Source organism: Coenobita brevimanus, chromosome 101 (genome assembly GCF_032717465.1).
Source record: "Coenobita brevimanus isolate Jiangsu-jjx chromosome 101, ASM3271746v2, whole genome shotgun sequence".
Classification (NCBI taxonomy): Eukaryota; Metazoa; Arthropoda; class Malacostraca; order Decapoda; family Coenobitidae; genus Coenobita; species Coenobita brevimanus.
The window spans coordinates 5,925,502-5,946,733 of record NC_137054.1 but is presented as its reverse complement, the minus strand read 5'-3'; the positions used below and the strand labels follow the sequence as shown (position 1 = coordinate 5,946,733).

The following is a 21,232-nucleotide window of genomic DNA, read 5'->3' as shown; positions in this document are numbered from 1 at the left end:
CTGGGACTATTTCCATTCTGATTTCAATAATGTACTGTACTATAACTAAAGTACAAAAAAATATTACTGAATAACTAGATATTTATCATTAACCAACAGCCACTCAAAATACAGTACAAAGAAAAACAGCTGACTGATTAGCCTACTCCTCGAAACATAATTTGTCAGAAGTGAAATTTAGGGGAAATGGCTTTAAAAAAGCAGTTACACAAATGCACAGTTTTTAAAATATGTGCATTTTTGGGGGGCCTGCCAAAGATTTGTCTAACTCATTCATACCTTAATGTTACTGATAACAGTACAAACATACTGTATATTTCACTGTGCAAAAATAACTACAGTAGTATATTAAAATTCTTCATATGAAAAACTTATGATGTAAATCAAAGGTGAATTCATTTCTCACATATTGCATTTTATACAGTATACCTTCCATTCAGTCTGGTTTGTGACTGACAGTGCATCCTGTGTGACATACAGCACCGGGAAGCCATGAAGTGACTGGTGGACACAATTATAAACAGCATTACCAGAATCAAAGAACATAGTGTACGAATAAATTCTTCGTTACTGCATGTGACATATCCTTGATTTAAAACAGAAAAAAAAAAGTCAGTGTGACTCATACTTTCAGGATAATGACTAACATAACTCAGTTTAGACAGGCAATCTGTTTAAGGCTAGTAAAATTTTACAATTTGTAATGCACCAACACAATCCTTTGCTCATATCACTGTGAATATCATTTTAAATTAACCAACTCATTACAGTACTGCATATCCTTGGCCATGCCAAGTACAGTAAACTACAAATACAATACTCTGTGTTAGGCTGACACAGTACAGAACATTTAAAACTAGTTTGTACTATTACAAGTAGGCAAGTGGTAAAATGCACACTGACAAGTTAACTACACTCTTCTGCAATGACAACCATTCAATGTTCAATGAACAAAAATGTGATGTCTGTAATAAAAAAAATATGCTGTGTTAACTGCTGAGGCCAAAGCTTGAAGTGTTCATCATATTTCAGTATTAAGAAAGGTGCTAGATAATGATTTAGTACCACAGTATACCAGTAAGCACTGTATAAAGATATAGCAGGTACTTTTACCATAGTCAAATGTATTACAACTTCATGTGTCAACTGACTTCTTGGTGCCAGATACAGTAATAATTCAGTGACACACTGTAACAATAAGCACTGTGTAAAGATATGGCAGGTACTTTTACCATAGTCAAATGTATTACAACCTGATGTGTCAGCTGACTCCTAGATGATGAGCCACACAATGCATGGTGCTGTACAGCAGTGGCAGCAACATTTACAGTTGTGCTTTAAAAAACAAAAACAAAAAAGTTAAGCAATTACAGCATTCACTTCAAAATTAACATTCCACTACAACACACAACAAGTATATCAATCAGTCTAAAATTTCATACACCAGCACTATACAGTTAACGCTATTAAATAACAGGAAAGTTAACCTCTAAAGACCTATGTCTGCCGAACAACAGTTTTGGAAAATGTAGCACGAAGTCCTATGTCTGTTGATGGTACAGAGCTTACCAAAAACTGGCAGTAGGCAGCACTGGCTCTTTTATGACATATATGGGACCAAGCCAATGGGAACTACAGTATCTAGTGGGGTATGGCCAAACTGGACCTCTAGAGAGGGGGAGTGACTCCCCCCCCCTCTGTCTCTCCACCTGCCTCAGTCCCACTGGGCCCTCTCCTCATTATGGCCTTCCAACCACCCAAACCCTCATATAACTCTTGGATACAGTAGCTAGTGTGCATAGCAAGCCCACTTCCTTCCTTCCTCCACTCCTCACCCCCAACACCTCCCTTCCTCCCTGTATCCACCACCATACTCCCTCCACCTTCATCCTCTCCCTTTGTTTCCAGGCACGTAGGGCTTTCCCTTGCTACGCACCACTATAAATTTTATTTTCCTTTCAATATTGTTATTTCACCTTGTTTTATGCCTGGGAATATATATTGTTTACAGTTAGGTTTGTATGGTTATTAACCATTCTCTGCAGATTCAAGGGTAGACTTTTTATTTCTGACGGTTGCTAGTACGGTAACCATTGGACATATTATGAATGTGAGATAGACATCTTCAGGTGTGTAAATTCAAGCTCTTGAAATCTGTAAGATAAAATAACAATCTGAGAAAGTAAAAAAATTGGACCCTAACTGCAGTTCTGGGGATAGGTTGCTAAGAAATTTGTGGTCTTTAGGGGTTAAGATCTATGAGGGGTACAGATTATACTGCGTAAATGTTGCTTATAGCATATTCAGAAAAAAAGATGTTGTACAGTATCAATCAGCTGTTCTGAAGTACTGTACCTATACCTGTGATTATTGCAAGCACTTAAATGAACTTCACTCTGACCTGAGACAGTACATGCTTCATAACTGTGGCAAACCTTATCTAAATGTTTAACCTTCACTACATTATTTCACCTATTGTAGACAAACTATTATAGACACTGAATAATACTGTACATTTTTCTGAACTTAGCACTTATGTCCTGTTTGAGTCAACACAGCACACTAAGAAAATCACTGCCTCTCTGCAAGATGGAACAATATATATATATATATATATATATTTTTTTCAACCCATGCACTTTCATTTTGTCATTTTTGTTCAGCAAAGGCTCCAACATGCTTGCATGCATTGGCCTTGGTCACCTAATGGCAGCTTTCCATGCTGCTCAGTCTCTGGCAGCTTCCCTATTCAGTCCCCTATCCCTGAGGTTACAATCAATGACCTTGTTCCAGGCCTCTTTTGGTCTATCTCTCACAACCCTACCCATAACATTAACACTTCTCAGTTTCTGCAGATAATTATCATCCCCCATTCTCTCCACATGCCCAGACCATCTCAATCTACCTCTCCTCATCACAACACCAATACATTTCAGTCTCATCCTACCTCTAACCTCTTCCATCATAAACCTAGCTCCCCTAGGCCTTGCACTCAGGGATGCACTGCACATCCAACTAATCAGGCAATGTGGGATTGGATGATGGATGGATGGATATATCATACTTTCCTGTCAAAGTGCTCTTATATGGGGTATTTGCTACAGACAGGTATCCTGGGTGCTATGCAGTTTTTCCCAGTTTGTCTTTACCAAAGTACAGTACTGTATATCAGAAATAACAAGAAGCTATGGTGGTACGTGGTGGTGACCATTATCCACTCATTTGATACAGTGCTGCCTACTTTTTCCTTCACTTTTATTATTCTTTTTCTGTGTCTGCTCTCCTGTCTTCCTATTTCTGTCATCTTTCCTGTCATTTTTTATTACTCTTCTTTCCTCTTCAGGTGGCCTTACACTGAGTGACAAGCCTAATGGTTTCCTGCAAGCCAGGAAACCATATATAATCTGGGTGGTAACCATATAGGCGACCATTTAAGTTGACTATGTGTCAACAAGTAGGTCGGTAACTGGCTGGAGCCCCTCTCCGTAAAATAACTAACTCAAAGACAATGGCCACCTCTTATGGGATTATGGCATCTGGCTACTGAGATAGATGTTGCAACCCGTTATGATGAATATTGCAAAAAGTAGTGTGATGTTAGTATTGGTACATCTATTTTCTTGCTACACCCTGTAGAAAAGGTAAAGGCCATTATAAATACAATATTAAATAATTTATGGGGATGATACATCCCAACTGTCCTGTACAGTACCTTGCACAGATTGCACACATTTATTCCATATGCTAAATTCACTACAATACGAATGTTCTGAAGTATCTGCATCACAGTATTATGACCAAACTGAATAATTTTTACACAGCAGAAGCCCACAGTTGGACATCACACAACCAGACTTCAATACTCAAGAATGATCATTAATGGTACACATCAAACACAGACAGCTTGTATGGTCACATTCTAAGTAGCTTTGGAAATGTTGTAACACTTCTTCCTTTGCAACTTATTTTGCACATTACATGTCAACATCCTCATGCACATTATTGATGCAAATTATGTTTATGTTAAAGCTATATACTATGGTGTAATGAGAAAATTAGCTGCTCAGGAAGGGATGCCACAAAGCCTACTATGCCACCTTGAATCCAGTCCATTAATTAACCCAAAAACACACACCACCCTCACTCAGTGGAGTCACGCAGGACTGACAGAAGGACGGAGAGAAGTGAAGACCCTGGATCAGTCAGAAAGCATGAAGATATAGCCGTGGGGTTGAGAGACAGACAAAGGATCTTCTGTGCTTGGTGTGTTCCTCCCACACTCCCCTTGGTGGTTAACCCAATCACGCCGCTGACAGAAATCACTACAGTAGGCTTTGTTCTGGCACCCCGAGCACTCCAGATCACTCTCACGGTTGCAGTTGACGCACTAGAGTACACAAAAACAATGCAATATTAGAGAGAAATATTATACCCAAATTATAATTCTGGCATCTCAAAACAATCCTTAACTTCACATCTCTATCTAACTTAGGGAAAGGTTGAGGCAAGGTCCATAAACCATGGAAGGAGAAATATGAAAATGTGCCACAAGTCACGTAGAAAACATTCAAAACATGTTGGTGGGAGGTGTTAAAGGTATAGGAAGCGACAACACAAATAACCGATATATTGCATGGTAGTGAAGAAGCGGACCTATGTACCTAGGAGGAAAATACAGGTATGGAAGTTAAAAAAAAACATGCAGTATGGGATGCTGTCTACAGCAAAATGAGTAGAGTGGTGGCTGAAGAAGGAACTGTTGACAGAAGTAGTAATGAACAGTAGAGAACTCTCAAAAACAATCTCCTGAGAGTTACTGATTCAGGGTGTGGACGGACAAGGGGGCCTCCAAGATATAAGGCAACATGGCAGTGGGATGAGGGTAAAGAAGTAAGTTATGGACAAAAGAAGGCTTTTTTGGGAATGGAAAAGGAGTGGTAACAGAGAGGAATACTTGGCTCTCAAATGTAGGGCTAGAAAGGAATATACAGGGGAAAATCCAAGACTCAGACTCTTTTACTGGATAATCTAAATAGGGTTGAAAGGAAGAATGTGGTGTTTAAGGTGGCAAATCAGATTCAGAGAAAAAACAGGAATATCAAAGATTAGCAGTGTGTGAAGAAAGATGAAGGAATGACAGTGGTGGGCAAAGGATGTAAAAGACACCTGGAGAAGGCATTATAACCAGCTGTTGAATGAGGAGTTTGACTTGAACTAGGAAGGTTTGCAGTCAGTGGATTCACTTTTTGGCCCTTGATCTTCGATTGGTGTTGCTACTGTGAAGAAGGAATAATGCAGGATGCAGTTGGGGAAAGCAGTATGTGTCTCTGGATTGACTGTTCAAATGCTGATGGCCTTAGAAGATATAGGAGTGGATTTAATTACTGATTTGATAAATACGATTATATATGAGTGTGCTGTCCCAGATAAATGGCTGATGTGTGATTTGTTGGCTAGTTTCCATGTCCTGTTAATGATCTTCTTTACTGTGACCTGTGACTGAAACTTAGCTTTTAGTGGCCATGCCTCTCCCTCCTCATATCTTCCCAGCCTAAACCCCACTTCAATCTCTTCTTGAGTTTTGATGTCACTCTCCATAACTACTGATACTATCTCTTTAGCCTTTCTCTGTTCTTCTCTTTCACTTTCTGATCTTATTGCCATAGGTTTTTCTTTCAATCCTGAAATTATTACACATTTTTTCTTATCTGTTACATCCCTGACTAGAGATTCTCTGCTTTTTAATACCTTAACCACTTCCTTCTCCACCTTTTCCTGGTTTTCCTTTCTCTGCTGTTCTAAAATCTCCTTTAGATTTATTTTTCCTTCATCCTGAATCTTCTTTCACCCCCTGTGCTCTTCCTAAATTTCCCTGAAGTGTTCATCTTGCTTCTTTGTATTTTATTCATGCTCATCGTTTACTTTTCATCCTGTTCCTTTCCTTTTCCAGCCTCTTATATTCCCTCCTGAGCTGTTTTATTTCATTTGTGGCAGATTCATTGCCACTTTTAACTCTGTTACTTTTTTCTCTTGTTCAGTACAGCATGAACAAACACTCTCTAACTTGGTTTTCAACACCTCAATCTCCCTCTCCTGTTCTGAGTCTGTTCCTGTAACTCTCTAATTACTGCCCATACCTGTTGTAATTCCTGGGCATTCCTCTCAGGTATTTTCTCCACACCTGCTACTCGTGTTTGGTTCAGTTTTGGTCATCGTTGGAGAATCCACAAATTCACTTTCACTGGATGTAAACAATGAACTACTTCCTTCCACCATGATGAATGCTGTTTGTACAAAAATTTAAACTGCCACTGTGTTGTACTCTTATTTGACTGAATCCTCTGGCTTTTTTTAACTATATTCTGATGGGACCACCACTCACACATCATAATAGGCAGGCCTCCTTTTCACCACTGGCTTAGCTAATTGTTGTCTCAGGAGATTCATTCGACACATCCGTCCTGCCTGACTGCTCACTCTCGTGTGTGTGGGGGTGAGGGGAGGGGGTTTCCTTGTTAGGTGAAGCCAGGATACAGAAGACCTGAATAATGTGTAGCCTAAATGATCGAGAGGCCCATTTCACTTGGGATGTTGTTTAATAGACAGTTCTCTTTTGCATATACTTTCTCTTTCTGTTTTCAGATCCTGTCTCATCATATCTTTTAGGTGAGGATTAGTGCTATGATGAGATGGAAGGATGGAGTGGAGAGTACCCGCATACCCTGCTATACGATCAACCGCTTTCGATATCCTGCCATAGAGATGTAAATCAATTAACACCCTTCCCAGCCTATCGATGGCGAGTCCCCAGTTATCCAATGGGTTTTTATCCAATGGTTTCATATTTAACCACTTTTGATGATATTTTATACTTAAATTTTGAGTTTAGGTTGATTTATAAACTGCATTTAAACTTAGATTAATGTGTTTTAGTCATAGGTGGGATGAACACTGTCCTTTTTGGGTGCAGTTTACTAAGTTTGATTTTTCCTGAATTATTTTTGATGATTTTCAGATACGGTATTATTTTTGAGTTTGGGTGAGTTAAAAACTGCTTTAGGCTTAGTTTTGCTTGTTTTAAAGATATTTTGGAGTTTAGGTGAACTAGGAACTTGTTTCTGGACTCATTTGGATGAGTTTTGGACTTGGTTAGGGGGGATCCCAAGGCTCTCCAACACATCCCTATACTTTCTATGTCATAACGTCCCTGATTAACAATACCCCATCTCAACGAAGGGTTGTCCCAAATGCATCCCATCGTTATCACTAGGACAGCCTGTATATGAGGGGGGGAGTGTGAGTTGGAGAGAAGACAGTGAAATGGAAGAGGATAGGGCACATGGAGGCAAGGTGATTGTTAATCCCTTACGGGATTAAGGTGTCTGTCAACAGACAGATAGATAAACAGATTGATGATCATGATCATGAAACAAGATTGTGTTCTAAAAGAAGTATGAGAGACATTCTATTAAGTCCTTTCACTTATAAAACAACATGCAAGGATTTAACATTAACTAAAATGGAGAGAGAGAGAGAGAGAGAGAGAGAGAGAGAGAGAGGCACTGTGAGTTTTTTCCTATCCAACGAAGGTCCCTAACTCCTTTTATGGCCAAATTTGGTCAAACTGGAGAATTAATTTGACTAATACTCAAGGAGACTAATTTCTATCTCATAACCAAGACTCGAAGAATTTCATGCAATTACAACCCAGCAAAATATGTCCTCATTATCCTGTGTGCTACCTCTTTATTTTTTTTTTTATTCTTTTTTTGCTATGTCCTCAATAAATCACAAACAAACTGCCTATCAAAGTTGCATTGCTGCTTATAAAGTTGATTTGCTAATTTCTCTGAGTTTGCAGTATCAACTATATGGGATGTTGTATCCATATCGAAAACATTTCTGGCTTATAATATGGACTGACCTACTGTAGTTACATCAGGTAAAAACAAACCAACTCCCACCTTCTTGCGGACACCATTGATGGCTGGCATGGAGCTCAGGGAGGGTACGTTGGAGATTAGGGAGTCCAGCATGATCGGCTGGAGGGTGGGACTGCCTTCGTCATCATGCACCTGCACCAGGAATTCTTCTGACGACCTAATAAGGGACCACCCTGGTTGAGCTCTAAATTCATGTAAGTTCTTAAACTACTGTAAATCCTTCAAATATTGTTAAAAAAAGGAAGTCTCTTTCAAAACAGATCTCAAGGCAAGGCCACCATAAAATCAATGCTTAATGTCAATTACACAGGCAGTATATAGTTAATAATTTTGGCATCCTCAACTTGAGAAACTAATATATATATATGCATCTTTCTACATAAACAATTTACATTGTTAACAATATTTAGTCACACAACAAAACCTGTTCACATAGAACTGTTTTCAAGAAAAGTTTTATGAGGCAAGGGAGATATAAGTGCTATGCTAAACACAACTCATGTATATAGCCTACAATCAAAACCCACTTGGCCATGGAGGAAAGATGAGCTTCAAGTTTAGCCTGATTTACAGCTTCTTCTTTTTCCCGCAGCAGCTTCTGTTGAGCTGAGAGTCCCTCCTGCTGTGTGCGCTCTCTCAAGGCCCCCAGCAGAACACGTGCCTCACTCACACTGCGCTCCAAACCCAGTAGGACCTGGAGTTGGCAATGAGAAGTGGGATGGTCAACAGAAATAAGGGTGGACAGTGAGGAGTGGGATGGTCAACAGAAGTGAGGGCATACAGTGAGGAGTGGGATGGTCAGCAGAAATGAGGGCAGACAGTGAGAAGTGGGATGGTCAGTTGCACTGAGGGTGGCTAGTGAAAAGTGGGATGGTCTGTAGATGTGAGGATGGACAGAGAAAGGTGGGATGCTTGGCAGAAGTGAGGATGGACAGTGAAATGTGAGATGGTCAATAAAAGTATGGACAGAAAGTGAAAAGTGGGATGGTCAGCAGAAGTGAGGGTGGACAGTGAGGAGTTGGATGGGCGGCAGAAGTGAGGGCAGACAATGAGGAGTGGGATGGTCAGTAGAAGTGAGGGTGGATGGTGAAAAGTGGGATGGCTGGTAGAAGTGAGGGTGGGCAATGAACAGTGGGATGGTCAGTAGACAAAGGCATAACCAACATTCAGGAGGCAAGAGGATGGACAGTGCTGTAATGGGATGGTGACTTCATGACAAGTATCTACAAACAGTTACTCCTCATTACAGGTCCCCCTTTCTGATGTCCATCTTTGCTATTAAGTCCATGGTGTATAAAAGAAAATCCGTGATTCGTTCCAGTGTTACATATTAAGCTGATTTGCTAATTTCTTCAAACTTACTTTACCAACTGTGTCTCATGGTAGGTGGTTTTGACCATCATCCATTCACTTGATGTAGTGCTTCCTACTTCTTCCTTCATCTTTGGCATTCTTTTGCTGTTTCTGCCCTTCTCTCTTCTTATTTCTCCTACCCTTCCCGTCGCTTCATACTCTTCTTTCCACTTCAGGTGGATCTACACTGAGTAACAAGCCTTATGGTTTCCCATAACCCAAAAACCATTACAATGCAGGGTGGTAACCTAATAACCACATAAGGGGATGATGTGGAGTTATGGTGTCCCTGTTATCTGGATGTGGAGTTATGGTGCCTCTGTTATCTGGGTGGAGAAATGCAAATTTAACGTCCATTCAGGAAGCAAACTTCCACACTCTTCCCTGAGCCTCGCAGTGGTGAGATGCTGTCTACCACAAGGGAACATCGGTTCAACATATGGAATGGCCCTGCAGGGGCAGTTGCTTGCCTACAGTTGATGGGTCTGCTCACTCAAACAGACCAGGGTTACTCAAACAACAACTGTTTCTAAAATCTTCTGATATTTTGGAATGCATCTCTGCTATATAATAAGGACTCACAGTAGATAAAGTAAATCTATAAAAATACAATACACTACATTTTTAAAAATGAAACTATCACATGATGCTACACTGTACAGTATTAGCTACTTGTCAAATGTAACTGTTCTTGTAATAACTTGTTAATGGTACAGCAGCTTGAGTTTTGCTGTTTATCATCATCATCATCATCATCCCAACACTAATTTCCACCTCCCTTGCTATTTTAGGATGGTGGATTGCAGAAGAAGGACAACTAAAAGCCTGCAGTTCAGTGGGTTCACATTTAGATGAACCTGGAGTCACAATAACAACAACAATATGAGGGTTGCAGAGGGCTTCTATCAGATTATCAGCACTGGTAAATTACAGAGTAAATTCAGATTTCTTACAAGTATACTTACACTTGTAAGTACTGTATTACACTTTTCAGTATTTGTTGGGCTCAGGGAACCTGATCCTCACAAATTCTGAGGGTATGCAGTACAACCATAACTTCTGCCATTTTACATGTAGCATTTTGTACTGCTGGAAAGAAAGGTTATTAGTTCACTGATAACTGTGATCTAGAAGAGGGGAGTGAGTATGGAAGTAAAAAAGTTGCTGCATGACAGTACAGTACTAAGATCCCATCTCTAACATATGGATGTGAAGTTTGGACCCTACTGCAAGCAAACATGTCAAGAGTTGAGAGCAACAGAAATGAGATGAGTGAGAGGAACATATGGAGTTACAAGGAAAGACAGCCAGACAAATGAGGAAGTAGAAGAGCAGTGTGATCTTGATGTGGACATGACTGAAAGCATTAGGAGAAATGCTCTAAGATGGTTTGGTCATATGGAGAGGAAAAAGTATGAGAGGTTGACTAGAAGAGCAGATGTGAGTGCCTTGGAGGGGGAGACTGCAGATAAAATGGAGGGATGGGGTGGTGAGATATACGAGAGAGAAGTGTGTAAGCTAGAGTAGGGCATCATAATGGCAGAGGACAGGGTGAAAGGGAGGCAATAGCTATGATTCTGACCACCCCTACAGAATCAAGGTACCTAACCATAAACTGGGATAGATAAATATTGTACCTCATTCATGTGCTCCCAGGCTTTATCTAGCGGCAGAGTCGCTGGGTCAACAATAGTGGGTGATGCAGTGACTGGTGTTGCAACAGTTGGGGGTGGCTGTGGGGAGGTTGGGGCAGGTGGCCGCTGCTCTCCCAGCACAATTTGAGGAACCACTGTCAGCTCACCCAGGCCCGACACAGGCAGTGTTACTGTGGGAAGTGCTGTCATCAGTTAAGGTCTATTTCATATAAAATCTTCATCACGCTATAGGTCAATAATATGTTCAGAATACCACAACTTTTTCCATAACTGGTACTGGAAATTGAAGGAACTAGAAAATCAGCTTTATAGATGGCAATGCAAATTTACAGGCAAGTTTTTAAGAATTTGCTGTGGACTTAATGGCATAACAAGAACATCAAAAAGATGACTTAAAACAAGGACTTTCTGTACTGTAATTTCTCTCTCATGTTTGGGTTTTCAGTTCAATACTGGTGGCCACCTATCTTTAACCACTTGATTTCAAGGATCTCTCTCCTAAGCTACACAAAACTACAGTAAAATACCTGAAATTAGTCCAATACACAGATAGGTCAAAAGAACAGTGTCCTTAAGAGTTAATGCATATTTACTACTCCATGAACTAGAATGTTCCTATACAATTCACTATTCCACTTAAGTTCTTATCCTATTTGAGCCAAACCCCTAGGGATTTACTACTGCATATGACATATAATAAATAAGACTTACCAGTATGAGCTTACCTGTAGTGGTTGGGGTGGCTGATGCTGGAGCAGTACGGTTATGTGTAACATCACGCTTTAGGGCTTTGTCTGTGTCAAGGAAGAAATGGTCCTTCTTCTTGCGCTTGTATGGCCGATGCAAACGAACTGAACCAGCCTGAAATGGGTGAGAGTGAAGTGGGATATAGTTTATCCACCTTATTTGCAATGTTAATGGCACTCTCGGTAAATGGTACTTCCTATTTCATAAACTCTGTTATGCCTAACAAAAATCCAAAGGCTGAAAACCTGTTCCACAGAAAGTCAAACAAAAGGGCCAAATAGTGACAAGTTCAATATGAGACACCTAGACACAGCACAGTACATCTAAAAGTTGGATATGATAAGCAGACTGAAAGACAGAAACAAAGAGAGAAAAAGACATCCATATTTAACCACTTGTGGACATATGAAAATGACAGATATGGCTAACTTTTGCATTAGACACCTGGAGAGAGGAGCAATGAAAGCAAGTGAATGGATGGGCACAGTACAGTATACCTACAGGAATGGGAACAGTATGCAGGCAAAGTTCAAGAGAATAGTGTCCCTAGTACCTGTGTACAAGCAACAGTAAGCAATGATGCAAGCTTGCCACAAGGAGAGTGACTGATGAAAGTCAGTGAAGATGAAAGCTGTATTAAAGTCACAAAACATGAAAGCGGTATGTTGTAACTCTCCAATGACATAAGAGTTGTGCTTGACACAAGGGCATACAAGGCTCCTATACAGGGTCGGCCACTGAATAAGGTTTGAGGAAGCAATAAGTCATTCAGTATACCTGACTTTTAAGAGTATAATTTAACAAAAGAAGTACATGTACCTGCAATGTGATCTTTATAAGACTGATCACAGGAGAAAAAGGATTAAACGATGGTGTGAGACGAAGAACTGAAATGCATGCCGTACAGGCAAGAGAGTAGTGTGGAAGACTGAGGCATTATCAGCAGCAATGTTTCTCTTGCCTTTGTCAGATATACCAGGCAAAACAAAAGCTTGGCACACTTTACTCCCACTGTGACAGAACTATGGAGAATGTTGTGATGAATAATGCAAGAAGCAGGCAAAATCATCATTAGAAGAATGAACAGCATTGCAAACCCAGCTTGGTAAAAAATAGAACTGTATCAGAACTTATAATCATGTTAGTGAATATTTTGATATGCATGTGACAGGTAGTATGGTGGGTTCAGAAGGCCCATAATGGTTTATGTCTGAAAAGTGGTTGGAGTTTCTTCCTCACAAAATGGCAAGCAAGGGCAAGCAACTAATCACCTTTGCCTTAAATGTTCAGAATGAGTAGCCTAGTCCTGGGCTTATACTCTCCTGAGGAGGAGGAGGAGGAAAAGGAGGAAGAGGAGGTGGAAGAAGAGGTAGATTCCAAAGGTGTAACCAATTACAAGTGTGCTACATGCAAAGAAGATCATATAGTACAGTCTATACATGTACTGAGGAAGACTACCATAAAGGATGTGGCTTTGGAATGTGCAAATGAATTGTGCTACTTGGTGGCATGGTTTATTGAGGTCTTGGGATGGAGGAGACTAGCCTATATGCCAACCTGCTACAATATGAATCCAAGAGCTGGCTGAAGATTTTACTTTCTGACATCTAAATGTTGGCTGGGATGCAGCATGGTTTCCAAACAGAACTGGCTGGAAAGATCTTAAGGAACTGCTACTTTTATTGACAATGAAGGGACTCACCTCTCAGTATGACAGAGAAGTTGTAGCTACACTTTCTGTGAGAAGTGCAATACTCTATGGTATGAGGCATGGAAAGTTAAAGTGACACTGTATTTAAATATTAGTGATTAGGGATGCCAAATGATACATCAAGATACAGATCATGTGCAGAATAAAGATGTTTAGGTACTTAGTGTATTAGAAAAAATTATTTGTTCAAACAGACTAAGAGAGGCTGAACATGTGGAGAGAGTTAGTATCTTGGTGAAGAGTTCCTTAAATCCAACCATCCATCCATCATCCAATCCTATGTTGTCCCTTGAGAAGCATAGGAGCCCGGGACTAGGCAGGTTGGTCCTGGCATTTAAGATAGAGTAACCAGCCTCACTCATTCCTGAGTGGCATTACATGAGCAATAAACAAACCCCCCTGGATATAAACCTTCTCTGGCTCAATCCGATTGGAGCACCACAATTACCCACTAAACCACCAGGCACCATAATATGGTTATATGGTTACCACCCAGTGTAGTAAATGGTTTCCTGGTGTACAGGAAACCATCTGGCTTGTTACTCAGTGTAAAGTCACCCATAAGCAGAAGGAACACGAAAGAAAGAAGGAAAGAAAGACAGAAGAGGAAGTGTAAAGTCACCCATAGGCAGAAGCACGAGGAAAGAATGAAGTAAAGAAAGACAGAAGAGGAAGGAAGGAAAGAAGGAGGGAGGAGAGGAAAGGGCAGACACCTGAGAGCAGCACTTGATGTAGTGCTGCTCTCAGGTGTCCTTAAATCTGGGTATGGAAAAGAGAGTTCCTGTGGGCAGACTTAGAAATATGGAGAATGAAGTACAGTAGTTAGACTGGGATACTGTAAGAGTTTGTGTAACATGGAGAGTGGCCATCAAGTGAACAAGGCTGAGCTATGCAAACATGGAATATTGTGTTTCAAAGGTATATGTACGCAACAGTGAAGCAGCAGTACCACAATCAGCATGATAAATGTAACAGGCAAGGTAAAATCTTCGTTTCATTTTGTGTCACAGTTCTTTCATCACTAAGCTGCTCATGAATTACTATAACACATTTCTTGATTTAGTTACTTATGATTAGTGGTAGGCAGGGGGTGCCCATCTTCCACCTCTGTGATATAGTCCCACCTCTCTTTCTCTCTCTCTCTCTGAGTGACACTACACTGAGTGACAAGCCACATGGTTTCCTGTAACCCATAAGCACATTTACCAAGCTGGGTGGTAACCATATAACAAATGATGCCCGATGATCCAGTGAGTTAAGGTACTCCAATTGGATGGAACCTGTAAGGGTTTCCATCTGAGAGATCGTTGGGGTTTCTTGCTCACATAATGCCACTCAGTGGCCAGTGGGGTTGATCAACCTTGTCTTGAATATTGGAACTGTGTAGCCTACTTCCAGGCTCCTACACTCCTGGCAATATGAGGAAAATTGGGATTGGATGATGAGTGATGAAAGAACGAGTTACTTTATAAAGTTGTGTTGAAATCAGAATTAAAAAAAAAAAAAAAAAAAATAACTCCTCAGTCATGAAAATGAACATCTCACTTAAAAGTCTTTCAGTTAATGCACCACTGGCATTAGGCCTGCACACATCCTAGACTTTCAGTGAAGGCTGACTGTAATGCTCTTCTTACCGCAGCATCATCATCAAGACAGGCACCACAGGAACATGACATGGCATGGACCTGAAGATATCCCTCCTCTATCAATGTTAATAAGCTCTGCTCCTGGAACCTGATGATAAGGAGGTTATACATGAGAAGGATGGGAGAGGCAGTTACAATCAAATATATTTAAAACAGAAAGTACTGCTTTACAATACTAAGGTACTGTAATACGTAGAGTACAAGTAAAAAACCTCAGTAACTATAACGAACCAAAGACAATTTCAGTCTCAGCTTAATGTAATGGTCTAAGTATCAAACTGCATATGTCATCCCAATTCATTTTTAGACATCTGAAAAAGCCACACTTCTCTTCATGTTCCTCACCTAATGCTCCTCTTCCAGTCCTTGCTGGCAGAGCGTCCACAGTGAGCCTCAAACTCCGTGGGTGTGAACCACTGCTTTCCCACTTGGATACACTTGCCACGTGACCCAGAACCAAATTTCGCCTTCACTAACTCTGCTGTGATTTTCTGTGAGAGAAATAATACTAGGTCCATCAGTTGCTTTTAGTAGGTATCCCTTTTTTTTTTTGCTTTATCTTTACTTGTTTTCTGGACTGACCTCACCCTATTTCTGAGTGGGAAAAAGAGGTCAAGATGATGACAAATGTTTCTAAATCTCAAATAATATAACATGGCCATAGCATAGCAAACTTTTTTTCATGAGAATTATCACATATTTTATAAACAGTCTGACAACAACAGCAGCAGCAGCAACAACAACAATAATAACAACAACAACTACTACTACTACTCCTAATAATAATAATAATAATAATAATAATAATAAATATAATAGTAACAACATCAACAAATTAAAGACCTAATGCAACCTTCTTGTTATGAGACCTGAAAAGTTTGAGGGGCAAATCAACCAACTATGACACTTTAATGGTTACTGGTATTCATGTTACATGTTGGCCAAATTATAACTGTATTACCAGTATTCATTTGTGGATTAATATTCCTATCTTCTGAGACTGGACCAAGAAAGTCAGAAAATTATATGGCTAATTACTGCAATATATATATGGTAAAACACAAACAACAAAAACTTTAACTTCAATATTCTCAAACTCACTCTAAGCTGGACTGCTTTTCCAATCTTGAGTGTCCCACAAATCTAAAATAATACTGCCCAACATTATTTATATGTTAGGTAAAATGTAACATAACTAACACAGCCCAAGAGCCTCAGGCCCCATGTTATAAGTAGTCGTTGTATCCTCAGGTTCATCTGAAACGTGAACCCCAGGCTGTAGTTGCACTCCTCCAGCAGTCCACTATCCTCCATTCTGAGGAGAGGGAGGGAAACTATAACTACAGTACTGATATGTGCAATTTTCACTGTAGCATGGAGACTGCTGTTCAGTCCCACTGGATACCTTTGCCACCTAGGCCGCTGCACCTCAACTCGTGGCTGGTGTCCATACAAGCGCCCTGGTGTGCTTTATGCTGAGGAAACTTCCTACACTCTCAGAGCTCCCACAGTCAGGCTTGCTAGCACCCCTCTTCCTTCACAGACTAGATACACCTTTCTGGTGTGCACTTGGATGGTTCTTTGCTGACCTTGCACTATCATATGGAATGCCTGTACCTCTGTTTTTCTTGTTTCTGATGGCATGTTGTATGCAATGTACTGTACAAGCAACATATGCTAGAAATCAACAGCATTTCTCTGCCTCTTCATGGATTTCATTCTCAATAGGCTCTTTTACATGTCCTCTGTGTATAACTTCACTTCCTTTCACCAGGAGAAATTGTTAACCATGCTACGGATTTTTGCATTACCCTTGGCACCTTTAGGTTCTCCATGGTTCCATCCTTCCATGCTGAGTCTTAGGAATAACCCGTTTCCATGCATTGTGTTGAAATAGTCTGTGAGTTATTGCACTACCTTTTCCATTACCCTCCCTGTCACCTAATTTCTGTCCTTTATCCTGCACTCTGCTTGACTGCATCTCCTCAAGCTGGCCTCAGGCTAGAAAACCCCTTCTCTTCTCCAGCCTGCATACTTATGACATACTCCCAGTCCTGCCTTCCTATCCCTTCCCAATAATCTGTTTCCTCTGTCCCCCTGCAGTCTGACCTGTCCCCCATGGTTTCCTCTGATCTCCCTACCACACTTAAGAAGGCATCTGATGTGGCACTGGCTTGCCAGCTCATCCATGACATGAATGTCTCCTTCTTCAACAGGTTTCTTCAAATTTACACTGATGGATCCCACTCCCTGCCAAACACTTGCACTGGTGGTTTATTTTGAGGATTTATCCTGTTAATCTGGGCCTCATTCAGTCCTCATTTCAGAGCTCTTTATCATCTTCCAGGTGGTGGTCCAGTACTCTGATTTGTATTGTATCATACTCATTATAAAGGCTCCAGCATTCTTGCACGTGTCGGTCTTGGTCACCACTCTGATTTGTATCATATCATATTGTTTATAAAGGTTCCAGCATTCTTGCACGCATCGGCCTTGGTCACCTAATGACAGCTTTCCACGTTGCTCAACTCTGGCAGCTTCCCTATTCAGTCCCTTATCCTTGACATCACACTCTATGACCTCATTCCAAATCTTTTTTGGACTGTCTCTTGCAACCCTACCCCCAACATTCACACTTCTCACTTTCCACACCCAATTGGCATCTTCCATCCTCTTCACGTGCCCAAATAATCTCAATCTGCCCCTCCTCATCACAGCACCAATACATTCCAGTCCCATCCTTCCTCTCAATTCTTCAACTGTAAACCTAGCCCCCCCAGGCCTCGCATTCAAGGACACAGTACACATCCCTCTAATCACTGTCATTTCTGTATATTTGAGCCTACGAATATAATCTCTTTACTGGTCCTCTTTATGCCTTCTCTCTAATCAACTGTTCTCTTAGAGCTGGTTTGTGTATTCCATTCTCATCTCCTTTACGCAGACTCCACAAACTGAACCAAATGCCTATAATGTGTCCCTCCCATGTAGGCATCCATGGGAATGAAACTGCTAACCTGGCAGCAAAAATGGCCCTCTTTGAAGTTTTGTCAACCTAAATTTTTTATCCCTCTTGTCATACCAATTGGTCATTCTAGGAGACATCTGTTTCCTGACCTAACTGCCACCCTACACTTGGATAGGACAGGGAATAAAGCCGTCTCTTCAACCAATAAGGCACACCAAGTCCAACGACACTTGAGACCATGTGGTGTTGCTTTATGACAGTGTGATGTCACATGCTGTATGGTGTTGGTGCACTTTTACTTATCATATCTGTCTCCTGGAGGATTTGTATGTAAGAGCAAGGATCAGCCAAGCTAGATTCATCACGTCTGATCTTTCCATTTCTAAGTCTGCACTGTTGATGGAGAGGAGGTGGAGGAGTTTGCTCTGATTATGAAGTTGAAGCTTAGACTGATAACTGCACAGATGGTGAATCATGGTATGGATCTCTTATACTGTGTAAGTTTGTAAGCTGATGTTAGAACATTGCAGAAGTTGCTTTAGAAATTTTGCTGGGGTAGTTTTTATTTGTCTGAGTGTTGTACTGCTTGTATCTAAAAATCATACTGAATGCCTTATTCTGAACTGCTATGGGGAGTTATGGGAGATGTGCTTGATGAGTTTACTGCACTGACCAACATTTACAAGATTTTCATTTTTGAACAGCCCTTTAGCTTAACAAGCAAGAGAGATGAGGTAGACAGTGTAAGGAAACCTGGTAGGCCGAAGCTGTAGGAGGAGAGATTGTGTAGTCCATTCAGAAAATAAAACAACTACTGTACTAAGTACACATACACCTACAGTAGCTATCAAACATTTTACAGTTAATTTCGCTCTTCATAACCTCACAGGTCCTTTACATAAAGGATTATACAATCATACTGGACTGATTTATGATCATCCTTGTTTTGCCTGACCTTGCATCTTACAGTGAGTACAGGGTCACAGGCTGCTTCTCTCCAGTCAGGTTCCAGACGGTAAGTGGAAGTGGTGGTGGTGGCAGTGGAGGTAGTGGTGGTAGATGTACAGGTGGTGGTAGAGACAGTGATGATCTTGGTGGTGGTAGGAGGAAGAGAAGGTCCATCCTCTTGCTGTAAAGAGTGAGAATTAAAAACTGATAAAGATTAGCCTATACGGTGTGGGCCAAAAGTTACTTTACCAAAATATTACTTTATCATCATCATCATCCAGACCTCCTCTCCTACCCCTAGGGCAGGGTGAGGAGTAACAATGTCCAAACATCCAAAGTTTGCCCAGTTCATTGGGCCACCCTTCCGTTCACTCATTATTCAAGTCCATGGAATCCTGGCTCCATCACACAGGCAAAAATAAATAAAAATAAAAATAAAATCACCAAGTTCTGTAGCTTCATATATACCTATCTGATTATTTTATTAACACAGTTATATTTCAACAAAATAAAGTGTACACCAATTATATTTCAACAAAATGAAGTGCACAGCAAGGAAATTAAAAATCAAGTTAAATGTTCAAGATGATCTTCCCTAAACAAAATTAGCACCTCCTAGACACAGAGGCAAATTCTTCTTCTCAACTCATGATCATTTTCCAAGTTGTCAAATTTTGCTGGTATTCTTTCAATTCTTGAAGACTTCTAGGCTTTGTCTTGTAATCTTTCTCTCTGATCATCCCCCAAACTGTGAAGTCACATGGCGTTAGGTCAGGTGACCTTGGAGGCCACTCAACAGTACCCCTTCTACCAACCCATGTGTCGAAAGTGTTACCGAGAAATTCTCGCACATCGTACCACAGTGAGGAGGGCACAGTGAGGTGGCGCACCATCTTGCATCTAAATTAATGTGGCAGCTGAAATAAAACTGTGTTTTAGTTGTAATATAACTGGTTAATCAAGAAATATTATGGTAAAGTAACTTTTGGCCCACCCAGTATATTTACTAAGGCCATGCTTGTCACCTCTGGAGGATCAAACCTTTTCATTTTATTATGTTCACAATGCCATGAACTCTTCATATTGAAGATTTATATCAACATTTGGAAATAAACAGTTATTGCCTGACTTGAACCCTCTGATTACTAGTAGAATAGATGATTTTATATACCAAACATTAAAACGAGAGCGACAGAGAGAGAGGGTGATGGGGTGGGGATGAAACAGGGAGGAGAGGGAGAGGGATCTGGCAGAAGTTTGACAGGGGTAATAATGCTTGCAATGGTCTGGAAAGACTCAAAGTATGGGGGGGAAGGGGGAGGCAAGGGGGCGGACTGTGAGGAGAAGGGGCAAACGATAACGTGCGATGGTAACGAGGGATGATAAGACGGGACTCAGGGATTGTAACTGAATACTGTAACTTCTAAGTGCGTGCTTGATGAACAAGGCCCAAATTACTCTAAGTTACGGTACATATTTACACTGGCTACATTAATTAGCCAAATACTGAAAAATACAAAGGGAAATTCCACTGGTTTGGGTTCCCATTCCACTGACAATACTGAAATTTATTTTTTCTGATACTTCTATATACTTTTTCCTTTGTCATTTTTACATTAATTAAAAGGGAATTGAACTGAAATATTTATCGTTGTAACAGGTACAGAGTGCTAATACAGTACAATGGGAAGGTCTCATTCTGACATCCTAACGACAGGGTGGCGACAACGATTTCGCAGGCTAGTGGAGTGATTTTACCTTGACGATGATGGATGCCTTGTGACCAAGGGTGAGATCGTCGGAGGAGTGAATGGTGACCCCATCGGGCGCAGCGATGACGTCAGCGAGCGGGTCAGTGATGACGTCCGGAATGATGACGTCAGGCAGCGGGGTGGAGGAGGTGGCGACCAGCTTGACGAGAGGTACCGAGTGATGCCGAGTCAGCCCGACTCCTGCCAGCCCCGCCACACCCACCACCTCCTCACACGCCGCCTCGCCACCATCGCCTACACTGCCTTCCATAGCCTGCCGACCCGTTGCACTTGCCACGCCTCACTAATAAGGCCATCCGCAGGCTATACCGCGGGAAGAAGTTCCAGCAGACGGTTGGAAGCGGACAAAAACATGGCCATAGCAGACTGCCACCTAAATTCAGTTCCAATATGTATTTCGTCAAAAAAATTCTCTCAGTGGTCATATTTATATAAACACTGACATAAATTTTAGAATTTGTTATGAGTTAGTATTTTTAAAACATAGTT

At 40.9% G+C, this 21,232-nt stretch overlaps 1 protein-coding gene across 1 annotated transcript; it reads right to left on the bottom strand.

The window, feature by feature from the left end:
* Positions 1-2,037: 2,037 nt before the first annotated feature.
* Positions 2,038-20,993, bottom strand: Deaf1 (deformed epidermal autoregulatory factor 1). The gene is given in 10 exon segments (XM_080284318.1): positions 2,038-2,154; positions 4,145-4,387; positions 7,965-8,100; positions 8,471-8,637; positions 10,934-11,166; positions 11,713-11,812; positions 15,044-15,143; positions 15,401-15,546; positions 18,979-19,152; positions 20,730-20,993. Coding segments are annotated over 9 exon segments (1,509 nt in total). The 3' UTR covers positions 2,038-2,154; positions 4,145-4,198.
* Positions 20,994-21,232: the final 239 nt, after the last annotated feature.